General features: G+C 45.6%; 2 protein-coding genes across 2 annotated transcripts in view; both read left to right on the top strand.

Moving 5' to 3' along the window:
- The window catches only part of LOC102846373 (glutathione S-transferase theta-4-like), a 22,099-nt gene extending 11,629 nt beyond the window's left edge, over window positions 1–10,470 (top strand). Inside the window, exons 3-5 of the mRNA XM_006901423.1 lie at window positions 6,802–6,952; window positions 8,755–8,931; window positions 10,273–10,470. Coding sequence (XP_006901485.1) covers window positions 6,802–6,952; window positions 8,755–8,931; window positions 10,273–10,470 — 526 coding nt within the window. The remainder of the gene's footprint in view (window positions 1–6,801; window positions 6,953–8,754; window positions 8,932–10,272) is intronic.
- LOC102877647 (glutathione S-transferase theta-2-like) overlaps window positions 1–12,382 on the top strand; it is a 49,960-nt gene that overhangs the window by 17,973 nt on the left and 19,605 nt on the right. The window lies entirely within an intron of this gene.

Below are 12,382 nucleotides of genomic sequence, written 5' to 3'. Positions count from 1 at the left end.
ACCATCAAATCAGATCTGACTGGTACAGGAGGAGACTGTCCCTCCTTTTCCAGCAGAGATCAGTGGATTTGGACCACGCACCTCTGGGATTGCCGGGAAGCCTCTTGCCACTAGGCCACCATAGCTCCCTTATGTCCCATGAATTTAAAAACCAACTCAGGAATAGGTTTGAGGCCTTGAACTCTAGTGAACAAAGACCAGATAAGCTGGGAAGATATAAAAAATATTGTTCATGAAAAATGAAAATAATTATTAAGAAGGAAGAAGACCAAAATGGATGTCAGAAGAGACTCTGAATATTGTACTAGAGCACCGAGAAGCCAAAACAAAGGGAAGAAATCAAGAATAGAAGATTTCAAAGGGCTGCTCAGGAAAAAAGGCAAAGTATTATAATGAAATGTGCGAAGAGCTGGAGTCAGAAAATCAAAAGGGCTGAGCTTGCTCAGCATTTCTTAAGCTGAAAGAAATAAAGAATAAATTCAAGCCATGAGTTGCAATGCTTAAGGATGCTATGGGCAGGATATTGAATGATTCCAGAATCATTAAAAGCAGATGGGAAAAGTATACAGAGTCATTGTACCAAAAAGAATTGGCTGACACAGAAGAATTTCAAGAAACAACGTATGAGCATGAAACAATGGTGATGAAGGAGGAAGTGCAGGCTACTCTGAAGGACCTGGAAAAATTAAAGCCCCAGGAATTAATGGAAAACCAATTGACGTATTTCAGCAAACAGGTGCTGCCCTGCACGTGCTCACCAAGTTGTGCCAAGAACAACTACTCGGCCAACTGACTGGAAGAGATCCATATTTATTCCCATTCCAAAAAAAGGTGACCCAACAGAGTGTGGAAATTATCGAACAATATCACTAATATCACACACTAGCAAAATACTGCTGAAGATTAGCCAGAAAAGACTTGATTGGTACATTGACAGGGAACTATCAGAATTACAAGCTGGGTTAAGAAGAGGTCATGGCACTAGGAACATTATTGCCATGTCAGATGGATCTTGACAGAAAGCAGAGAGCAACAGAAGAATGTGTATCTGTGTTTCATTTACTATGCAAAGGCATTTGACTGTGTAGATCACAATAAATTGTGGCAAACCTTGAGGACAATGGGAATCTCCAAGCACATGATCATGCTTATGAGAAACCTAAACTTGGACCAAGAAGCAGTCCTCAGAACAGAGCAAGGAAACACTGTATGGTTCAAAGTCAGGAAAGGAGTGTGTCAGGGATACATCCTGTCCCCATATCTTTTAATCTGTATGCAGAACAGGTCATTTGGGAAGCAGGGCTTTATGAGGAGGAGTGTGACATCAGAATTGGAGGACGACTCATTAACAACCTATGATATGCAGATGACACAACCTTGCTTGCTGAAACTGAGGAAGAACTGAAGCACTTGCTGCAAAAGGTCAAGGAATGTAGTTTTCAATACGAGTTGAAGCTCAACATCTAGAAGACAAAGATTCTTACCACTGGGCCAATTGGCAGCACTATGTTAGATGGAGAAGAGATTGGGGTTGTTAACAATTACAGCTTGCTCGGATCCACAATAAGCATTCTTTTTTAAAATTTAAAAATATGGAGCGCTTCACGAATTTGTGTGTCTTTCTTGCGCAGGGGCCATGCTAATCTTCTCTGTATCATTCCAATTTTAATATATGTGCTGCTGAAGCGATCACCACAATCAACACTCTTAACACCAGCAGTCAGGGAATCAAAAGACGAATTGCATTGGGAAAATCTGCTGTAAGGGAGCTCTGGTGGCCTAGTGGTAAGAAGCTGCACTGCAATCACAGATGCTCATGGTTCAAATCTACCAGATGCTCTGCTGGAGAAGGAGGGGCAGTCTCCTCCTGTACCAGTCAGATCTGATTTGATGGTACACACACAAAATATAATAAAATAAAATTAAAAACAAATTTATAAAAAAATCTGCTGTCATGGACCTTTCCATAGTTCAGAAGAACAACAGCATTAGTCTAGATACAAAGGTGTGCCTAATCCAGACCATGTTCTTCTCAATTACTTGATATGCTTCAGAGAGTTGGACAATGACTAAGGATGGCAGAAGAAGAATAGATGCCTCTGAGTTGTGGTGCTGGAGAAGAGTCTTGAACACACCATGGACCGCCAAGAGAACAAATAGGTCTGTTTTGGAGAGAGTGAAGCCAAGTTTTTCCTTGGAGGCTAGGATTTTGAAGCTCTGCCTCACTTACTTTGGGCACGTGGCCAGGAGAGATCAGTCCTTGGAGAAGGACATCATGCTCAGAAAGGCGGGCGGGCAACACAGGAGAGGGAGACCGAGGATGAGATGGATTGATACAGTCACTGGGGCGATGGGGGTTGGTGTGTCAAAGTTAGTTCATAGGGTCATTATCATTACAAGTGACTCAATGGCATATAAAAACAATAACATACTATGACAGATTTGGAAGCAGGAGTGGCATCCACTTCCTAAATAATATGCCTCCGGAAATTCTATGAACTTTGATAAATGTCGATAGTTGTAGAGGAGCTTTAAGCCTTTTTTTCATAGGGTCACTATGAGTTGTGCCCAACTCGAAGGCAATCAACAACCACCACCACCATCCCATCATGTTGCCTACTGGCCCAGTGGTGAGGAGTTTTTAATTTTTTTTTTTAATTCAATGCAGACAACACAATCCTGCTTGCTGAAACTGAGGAAGACCTGAGCACTTGCTGCAGAGCATCAAGGACCGCAGCCTTCAATATGGATTGAAGCTCAAAATCAAGAAAACAAAGATTCTCACCACTGGTCTGAATGGCAGCATCATGATAGATGGTAAAGAGATTGAGATTGTTAACAGCCTCAGTTTGCTTGGCTCCACAATATTTTCTTTTTTTACTTTTGCTTAGAGGGACATTTTGCTGAGTATAGACTTTTTTTTGTTTTTTGGTTTTTTTGAAAAAAAAAAAAACGTATTGAAAGTTTACAGAGACATAGGGTTTCCATTCATTCATTGTTGCACTTTTCTTCCTGCCCACCCCCTCCCACTCAATTCAGTCTTCTTCTTGAAAAGAAAAAGGAAAATTCTTTCATTGTTATGCAATCCCTCCCCCCAAGTCCAGTCCACTGTGCAGCCTTGCAGTTGGAAAGTCTGCTGTCAGAGACCTCTCCAAAGTACTGAAGAGAAATGATGTCATTCTAGAGACTAAGGTGTGCCTGATCCAGGCCATGGGCAATTATTTGCTATGCATCAGATATCTGGACAATGAACTAGGGATGATAGAAGGAGAATTGATGCTTTTGAGCTGTGTTGGAGAAGAGTATTGAATATACCATGGATTGCTAGGAGAACAAACAAGTTTGTCCTAGAGAGGATGAAGCCAGGCTGCCCCTTGGAGGCAAGGATTTTGAAGCTTCATCTGACATACTTTGGATATGTTGCAAGGCGGAATCAGTCCTTGGAGAGGGACCTCATGCTTGGGATGGTGGAGAGATCATGCAGGAAAAGACCCGCGAAGAGATGGATTGATTCAGTGACAGGGGTAATGGGGTTAGGTGTATCAGAGACAATAAGATTGGACCTTCTATGAGATGGATTGACTCAGTGACCGGAGTAATGGGGATAGGTTTGTTAGAGACGATAAGGTTGGCTCAGGATACAGCAGGGTTTATAGCCATTGTACATAGGGTCACTATGAGTCACATAACAATAACATTAGTATGTAATTATATATGTTGTTGTTGTGTACTGTAGAGTCAGAACTGACCCATAGCTGACCCTCCAGAGAGTTTTCAGAGGCAAGAAGTCACACAGGAGGAGTTGCCAATCCCTCTCCCGTGGAGCAGCTGGTGGCCTCGAACGACGTGCCTTTGTGATTGCAGTACAGCTTCTTGCCACTAGGCCATCAGAGCTCCCCATATATCTTATTATATAATGTTGTTGTTGTGTACCATGGAGTCAGAATTGACCCATAGCTGACCCTCGGCAGGCTTCTTTCAGAAAACTGCGTGCCTTTGGGATTGCAGCACAACTCTTTGCCACTGGGCCACCAGTTGTTGTTGTTGTTATGTGCCATCGAGTCGCTAGTGACTCATAGCGACCCTATGTACAAGAGCCCTAAACGCCATTCTATTCTGTGCCAACCTTGCCATCTCCGACACACTCATTCCCACCACCCCAATCATAGAATCGATCAGTCTCATCGAGGGACTTCCTCTTCTGCGCCGTCCGTCCACTCTCCCAAACATGATGTCCCTCTTCAAGGACCAGTCCCTCCTTGCAACATGCCCAAAATATGTCAGACAAAGCTTCAGAGTCCTTGACTCCAAGGAGCATTCTGGCTTCACCCTCTCCAGGACAAACCTGTTTGTTCTCCTAGCAGTCCATGGTATATTCAACACTATAAAGCATTAATTGTCTTTCTATCATCCCTATTCACTGTCCAACTCTCCAGTGTATAGCACGTAATTGCAAAGACTATAGCCTAGATCAGGCGCACCTTAGTCTCCAGCCTGACACCGTTGCACTTCAGTACTCTGGAGAGGTCCATCACAGCTTACTTTCCCAATGCAATTAGTCTCCTAATTTCCTGGCTGCTGTTACCAAGAGTGTTGACTGTGGAACCAAGCAAACTAAAACTGTTAACTATCTCAATCTCTTCACCATCCATACTGATGCTGCCAATTGGCCCAGTGGTGAGAATCTTTGTTTTCTTGATATTGAGCTTCAATCCATATAGGAGGCTGTAGTCCTTGACCTTCTGCAGCAAGCGCTTCAGGTCCTCCTCAGGTTCAGCAAGCAGGGTTTTGTCATCTGCATAACGCAGGTTTTTAATGATTCTTCCACCAATCCTGATGCCACATTCCTCCTTGTACAGCCCAGCATCTCGGATGATCTGTTCTACATACAGATTGAAAAGGTATGGAGACAAAATACATCCCTGATGGACCCCTGTCTTGATTTTGAGGCCACCAGAGCTCCCTTATTATAAAATAGATAATAGCCTATTAATGTATTAGAAATAATAGGAATTAGTAATGAAATAGAAAGAATATATAATTATATAATATACAATTAATGTATTAGAAATCATAAGAAATAGTAATGAAATAGAAATAATGCAGTAAAAATAATGTGAAATCTATTTTAAATAATATTATATAACAGTATAAGTTAACAGATTAAATATATTGTAAATAATATATTATATAATAGTATAAGTCAAGAAATGAAACCTATTATAAATAATGCAATATTACCTAATAATAGCATATATTAATAATGTGAGTATATTACTATTGTGTTCTTTATGCTCCTTAACAGCTGCCTGTGCCTGGCTCACACATGGCTGAATGCTTTACTCTATAGCAGCTATCCACGGTTTGGGCCGACCAGAGAGTCTGAGGTTTTTTCTTTCCCAGAACCCTCTTCACACACATTGTATTGTTGACAAAGCCAGGAATTTTGGCCCATAGCCTAGACTGTGCTGAGGGTTCCTCAACAGATAGGTTTGTGCCTGCCAATTTCTTGAAAATTAGCCTTTGGACTTAGAGGCTTAAGGAAGCAGGCAAATTGGCAGCACAGAAGTTGTTAGCATTGAGAAGCAGGCCTTCCCAGTGGACGGCGGTGGTCATGGTGGCCACAGAGCCGTCCTGGACCCACCCCATCAACCAAGGCAATGCCCAGCAGTCCCTCTGTGACTTGTCTCCAGCCTGCCCGCTGCACCCCCTGCTCCTGCCCTCCTCAGACCTCTGGGTCCTGACACTTTGACCTCCTAAAGTGCAGCTTCAACTTGTCATTCCCTTGCTTTGGAGATTAACGGCTCATCCTGACACCTCTAACCCCAGCAGCCAGGCCATCCAGAAGGCTCCCCTTACAGTGAGCTCCTCAGGGAGGAGTTCTGGGAGCCTAGTGGTAAGGAGTTGCACTGCCAGTCCAAAGTCACGTGATTTGAATCTGCCAACTGCTCTGTGGAAGAAAGATCTCCTATGCTATTTTATTGTTAGATGCCCTTGAGTCATACCGACCCTATGAACAATGGATCTGAAACTGTCCTATCCTGTGTCACTCTTGTCCTCTCTGACACACTTGAGCCCGTTGCTACAGTCCCTGTGTCAACCCATCTTGTTGAGTCTTCCCATGTGATTTACTGCCTCTGAAAACCCACTGGAGGGTCAGCTGTGAGTCAGTTCCAAGTCGACAGCACATGACAACATCCTGCCAGCTCCACCCCAGCTATCATCCAGTGACTCCCCCCCCCCGTGCTCCCCCAGTGTCAGAGGAGAACTAGGTCCCTCAGAATATTCAGTAGCTAGTTGGCCTCTCTTCTGAGTGGACTCAAGGCCCCTAACGTGGCCTCCCTCCCCACTCTTCTGCCACTTGTGCCACCTTCTCCCTTTCTGCATGTTTCCTGTGCCGTTCCTCCTCCCTGGTGTCAGGGACAGGTGGTTCCCCATCTGGTCTTCCTTTCACGTGTGCCCACTCTTGCCCCTCTCGGGTTTCCTTCCTGGTGGCTCAGTGGCAAGGAGTTGTGCTACTAACCCTAAGGCATTCAATTCGTATCCACAGTTGCTCTGAGGAAGGACAGGCATCCTGCTCCCCTGCTATTTACACCTCCTGAAAGCCTGCTTGCTGGAGAGTCAGCTGTGGGTTGGTTCTGACTCAAGGGTACAGGACATTAACAAAAATCCCTGACAGACACACTGCTTCAGGGAGGAGGGACTTCCCTGAGATCCCTAGGGCTCAGCCCCACCCCGAGGAGGAGGCCAGTGCCTGTGGGGCAGCCCCTGCATCCTCCCAGCTCTGCCTCCTCCCCACAGCGTGGCCATTCTCTCCTACTTGTGTCGCAAGTACAGTGCGCCCTCGCACTGGTACCCGCCGGACCTGCACACGCGCGCCCTTGTGGATGAGTTCATGGCCTGGCATCACACAGCTATTCGGCAGCCCATGAACAGGATGCTGTGGATCAAGGTGAGTGGAGCACAAAGGCTACCTGGCCTGGGACGGGGGACAGCTACCAAGCGAGGCTGGGGCTTGGGGATAAGGGAATCAGGGACCCTGGAACCCAGGCCTGGCTCTGGTGGCTGCATCTCTCCCTCTGTCTGGTCCTGCTGCCCACATAAAGCTGTCCCTACCGCCTTAGAGTTCTGCTAACTACATCCCTGTTTCCATGGGCCGCTGGTGGGTTTGCACTGCCAACCCTTGATCAGGAGCTCAGTGTTTTAATTACCAGGCCACCAGAGCTCCCTAATGATAAAATACACAGGAACTCTGGTAATCTAGTATTAAGAAACTGCACTGTAATCCCAAAGGCATGTGGTTCAAATCCACCTGGTGCTCCATGGAAGAAAGATGGGCAGTCTCCTCCCAGATGATTTATTGCTTCTGAAAACCTACTGAAGGGTCATCTATGGGTTTGTTCCAACTTGAAAGGATACAACAACATAAAATATGGTGGGAAACAGTATGGTACATCTTTAAAACACCGGAAATAGAAATAACTCTTGATCCAGCAATCCTACTACTAGATTCCTGTCGGTTTTACGTACTGTCAAATAGCTGAACCACTAGCAGATTTTCAGAGGCAGTGAATTGCATGGGAGGAGATTGTCCGTCTTTCTCTTTCAGAGCAGCTACTGGATTCAAACTGAGTACCTTTGCATTGATAGTGCAGCTCTTTACCACTGAGCCACCAGAGCGCCAAGCTGGAACAAGGACAGGTGTGTGCATACTTGTGCCCACTGCAGCAATATTTCCCATATCAATGAGATGAAAACAACTTATGTGTCCAACAGCAGATGGCTGCATAGACAAGCAGTGGTAGGTCGATGATGAAGTACTATGTTTGCAGCACTAATGAATAACAAAAACCACATAGTATAGGTGAACCTGGAGGCCACTATGCTTGCTGAGTGCAGTAAGTCAGTCATAAAAGGACATATACTCTATAATACCGCTCTTATAGAAGTGAAGTAAAGGTTTTTACCCAGAAATGCACATTGTCTGATGGTAACTAGGGATGAGAAAGGTAGGAAAATCAGTCATTAGGTAATAGACCCTTATTAAGTTGGGTGAAGGGAAAGATTATACTAAATAAGGGAACTATTTTTAAAAGCACCCACAAATCTAGAGCCACTGCAGTGGAATTGATTCTGATTAGCCATGATGCTTAGTACAGAGTACTGTTTCCCATGATTTCTGAGGCTCTGGATCTTTCTTAATGGAAGCAGACTGCCACATTTGTCTCCCAAGAGATGGCTAGTTGGTTCCAATTCTTGACCTTCTGGTTGTCAGTCAAACACTTAAACACTCCTGGCTGAAAGGTTGATGGAGAACAAATTCTAAAAAGAGTGGATGATAGAACTTGCGTATTCATGCCTCTTGACCTGTCCTGTCAATGAGGAGTACCGTTACTGTGACCCATAGCTGACCCCCAAGAGGGTTTTCAGAAACAGTTAACCACACAGGAGGAGGTTGCCATCTTTCTGTCACCTGAGTAACTGGTGGATTCGAACCATGTAGTTTTGTATTGGAAGTGCAGTTCCTTGCCACTAAGCCACCAGAGTTCCCTACAGGTGAGGAGAGTGGGCTTCAGACCCTTCTGAACACACTGTCCTGAGCAGCTCCTCCCAATCAGCATGCCCAAAATGTGGAACTCCTTTGCATCCTGGTTCCTGCCCAGCCCCCCCCCCCGATGGGCAAGAATACCAGGCCGGAGTGGGTCAGAGGGCTTTGTGGCCTCTCCTCATCCCTTCTCTCCCTTCCCTGGCCAGCTGCTGATCCCGATGATCACAGGCGAGGAGGTACCAGCCGAGAAGATGGAGAAGACCCTGGAGGAGGTGAACAACAGCCTCCAAATGTTTGAGGAGAAGTTTCTTCAGAACAGGCTGTTCATCACGGGGGACCACATCTCACTGGCAGATTTGGTGGCCTTGGTGGAGATGATGCAGGTGTGGGCAGAGGCTGGACAGGAGTCACCAGTAGGGCTAAGAACCCTAGGCTGAGCTGGAGGAGGGAAAGGCAGGCAGGACCACCCTGGGAGTAGTGGGGGCCGAGTCTGGTGCTGGACATAGCCAGGGACAATGGGAACACAGAGCATTTAAACCAAGAAGGGTCATGACTATCCATACCTGACAGATTCGTCAGCATGGGGAGGAGCTGGCCATGAACCTGGGCCAGGTGGAAGAGCTCTTGTGAGTCCTGGTCACTCTGCCATGATTCCAGGCTACCTCCTCTCCCTCTGGGCTCTCTGGAAAGTTCTTCCTGGCCTTGATTCCCTTCCAGAGTGCTACAGAGATGGTTGCACAGGGAAGCTCTCCTGGGGTGTACCTGGGGTTCACCTGATGTGTGTGTGTGGGCATTTGCCGGGCCTCTATTTGTAAAAGAAGGTCACCTCACTGGTGTGCGGCATGGCCAGTGTAGACCCCAGTTGGTCTCTTTGGAGGTTGACATGGTCTCTGGCCAGTCCATAAAGGGACCACTTTGTACCACTTTGCTTGGCCAATGCCCAAGCAATGCACACTTGGAAGACCAACTTCAGCCCATCAGGTAGACCTTTACCCCTCTTGCCTTACCCTCTACTTCCCCCAAGGCTTGGGAATATGTTCCTTCACTCTTTTAATTTTTTATTTGTTTGCGTATAATGACTCATATACGTAGGGTTTTGTACATGTACATTGGGTTTTATATAACCATTCACATACATTTTATTTTATATAATTTATTACCATTGCTCTATGCATATCGCTATGTGCCCTGTCTTTTCAAGTCTCCACTGGAGACCAGAGAGCATTATGCTGAATGAAGTAGCTCACTCACAAAAGGATAAATAATGCATAGGGCCACTATTGGAAAATAAGTGAACATGTTCCTTCCTAAGGTAGGTAGTTGGGTCTCTGGTCTTGGCCCCTATGACTGGTCACAGAAGAGGAGTCAATATGAAGAGAAAGCTAGCTAACTTCCCTCCCAACCTAGGGTCAAGGTGTTTCCCTGGAAGAGAGCAGAAGCTATAGGCTCATTCAGGCCAGAGGAGCCAGAGCCACCTGGGCCAGAGACCACATCAGAGAGGGGCCAAAGGATGGAGCAAGACCAGCGATGCAGAGCACTGGGGACTCCCAGCTCCCCATCCCCACTGCACATCCATAACACTACTTATAACTCCCTTGTCTAGCTCTCAGGGGCAAAAAGACCAGTTCTATATGGACGTAGATGGGAGGTCCCTTGAGGCTGTAGGAGGGTTCCAGGGAGAACAGGTTTCCAAGCTGACCTCCCTTCCCTGTGTCTGTTCACAGCCCATGGGGGGCAACCACAACGTTTTCCTCTACAGTTCCAAGCTGGCTGAGTGGCGCATGCGTGTGGAGCTGACCATCGGCTCAGGCCTCTTCAGGGAGGCACATGACCGGCTAGTGAAGCTGGCCGAGTGGGACTGCTCGACACTTGATCCTTCCGTCAAGGACAGGATCTGTGAGTACCTGCAGAAGCTTAAGTGACCCTAGAGGTCACTGCCCCGCAAGGCATGGCCTGCTTGGCTCGCTGGGTCTCCTCTTTTAGCACAGGAACAGAGAGCAGTCCTGTCCCACTGCCTAATAAAGAGCTGGCCAAACCACCTTCTCTGCTGGGCAAGGGTCAGTGGTGTGAAAGAAAGGCCCAGAGTGGAGGAGGTTCTGGCGTGAGAAAAGGTAGTTGTCAAGGGTCCTCCTAGCTTCCAAAACATCAAAGGTTACATATGGATTACATCTCAACATCAAGAAAACAGAAATCCTCACCACCAGGCCAATAGCAAATCATGATACATGAAGAAAAGATTGGAGTCGTCAATGATTTCATCTTACCTGTACCCACACAATCAATACCCTTGGTTTCAGCAGTCTAGAACTTAAAAGAGGTGTTTTGGGGAGCTCTGGTGGCCTAGTGAAAAGAAGCTACACTGCAATCCCAGAGATACGTGGTTCGAATCTACCAGATGCTCTGCTGGAGAAGGAGGGGCCATCTCCTCCTATACCAGTCAGATCTGATTTGACGGTACACACACACACACAAACAAAATTTTTTTAAAAATTTAAAAAAAGAGGTGTTACATTGGGAAAATCTGATGTCAGAGACCCCTCCAAAGTGATGAAGAATAAGGATGTCAGTTTTAATACTAAGCTGTGCCTGACCCAAGCCATTGTCTTTTCAATTACTTATTAGGCATCTAATAGACAGTGACTAAGGATGACAGAAGAGGCATTGATGCTTTTGAGTTGTGGTGTTGCAGAAGAGTACTGAATATCACATGGGCAGCTGTCAAGAGAACAAATAAGTCTGTCTTGGAGAAAGTGTAGCCAGGTTACTCCTTAGAGGTGTAACTTAGATGGTGAAACTTCATCTGAAATAATTAGGGTATGTTGTCAGGAAGGACCAGGCTTTGGAAAAGAATATCATGCTTGGAAAGGTGCAGGGTCAGCCAAGGAGAGGAAGATCTTCAACAAGATGGATTGCAGTAGTGACTGTCACAATGGGCTCAAGCATGTCAGTGATGTTGAGGATGGCACAGTATAGGATAGGGCTCAGATCTGTCATTTATAGGGTCGCTATGAGAAAGCATCTGACACATCACAATGATTAAATTGTTAGTGTTGTTGTTGTGGTGGTGGTGTACTGTAGAGTTGGAACCAACTCATCGCTGACCCTCCAGCAGGTTTTCAGAGGCAGTAAATCACATGGGAGGAGACTGCCCAACCTTCTCCCACAGAGCAGCTGGTGGCCTCTAACCATATGCCTTCAGGATTGCAGCGCAGCTTCTTTCCACTAGATCATCAGAGCTCCCCAAATTGTTAATAGCAATATTAAGGATTTTAATACCCCACTTTCACTCATGGATGAAGTAGCCAGACAGAAAATTAGCAAGGGAACAGATACCGCAGACAGAACTACAAACGAGCTCTATATAACCGACAGGACACACTGCCGTGGGCTGCTCCAGTCAGGAGGAGCTTGTAAACCTGAGGTCTAGGGTCTCGAAGAGGGAGCACGAAGGTGGGTAGAAGTTCGGAGAAGGGACGATGAAAGAACACAAGACAAACAGTCAAGTGATCTTGATTATTTTACTTCTAAGTCATTCTAATTCTCCTTCTTTCTTCCTTTCCCCCCCTCCTTTATTGCATTTAGCATGATACATTTATATTACATTTTTACAATTAAGGGCTTAATCAACAGCCAAAAAGACAACAAAAGTAAGAATAAAGTTTACATTATTTTCTTGCACACAGCTATTTTTTATAGTCACAGTTCCTTGGTAATTGGAGAGCATGGAAAGCTATTTTTTTAATTAAATTTTATTAGTTTTAATGAACATTTACAGAGATTTTGGGTTTTCATTCATTCATTGTTGCACTGTTTTCTCCACCCTCCTCCCCAGTT

The sequence above is a fragment of the Elephantulus edwardii genome, unplaced genomic scaffold (assembly GCF_000299155.1).
Source record: "Elephantulus edwardii isolate Elephantulus edwardi_28Jun2011 unplaced genomic scaffold, EleEdw1.0 scaffold00325, whole genome shotgun sequence".
Taxonomy (NCBI): Eukaryota; Metazoa; Chordata; class Mammalia; order Macroscelidea; family Macroscelididae; genus Elephantulus; species Elephantulus edwardii.
This window is presented reverse-complemented; position numbering and strand designations above follow the sequence as displayed.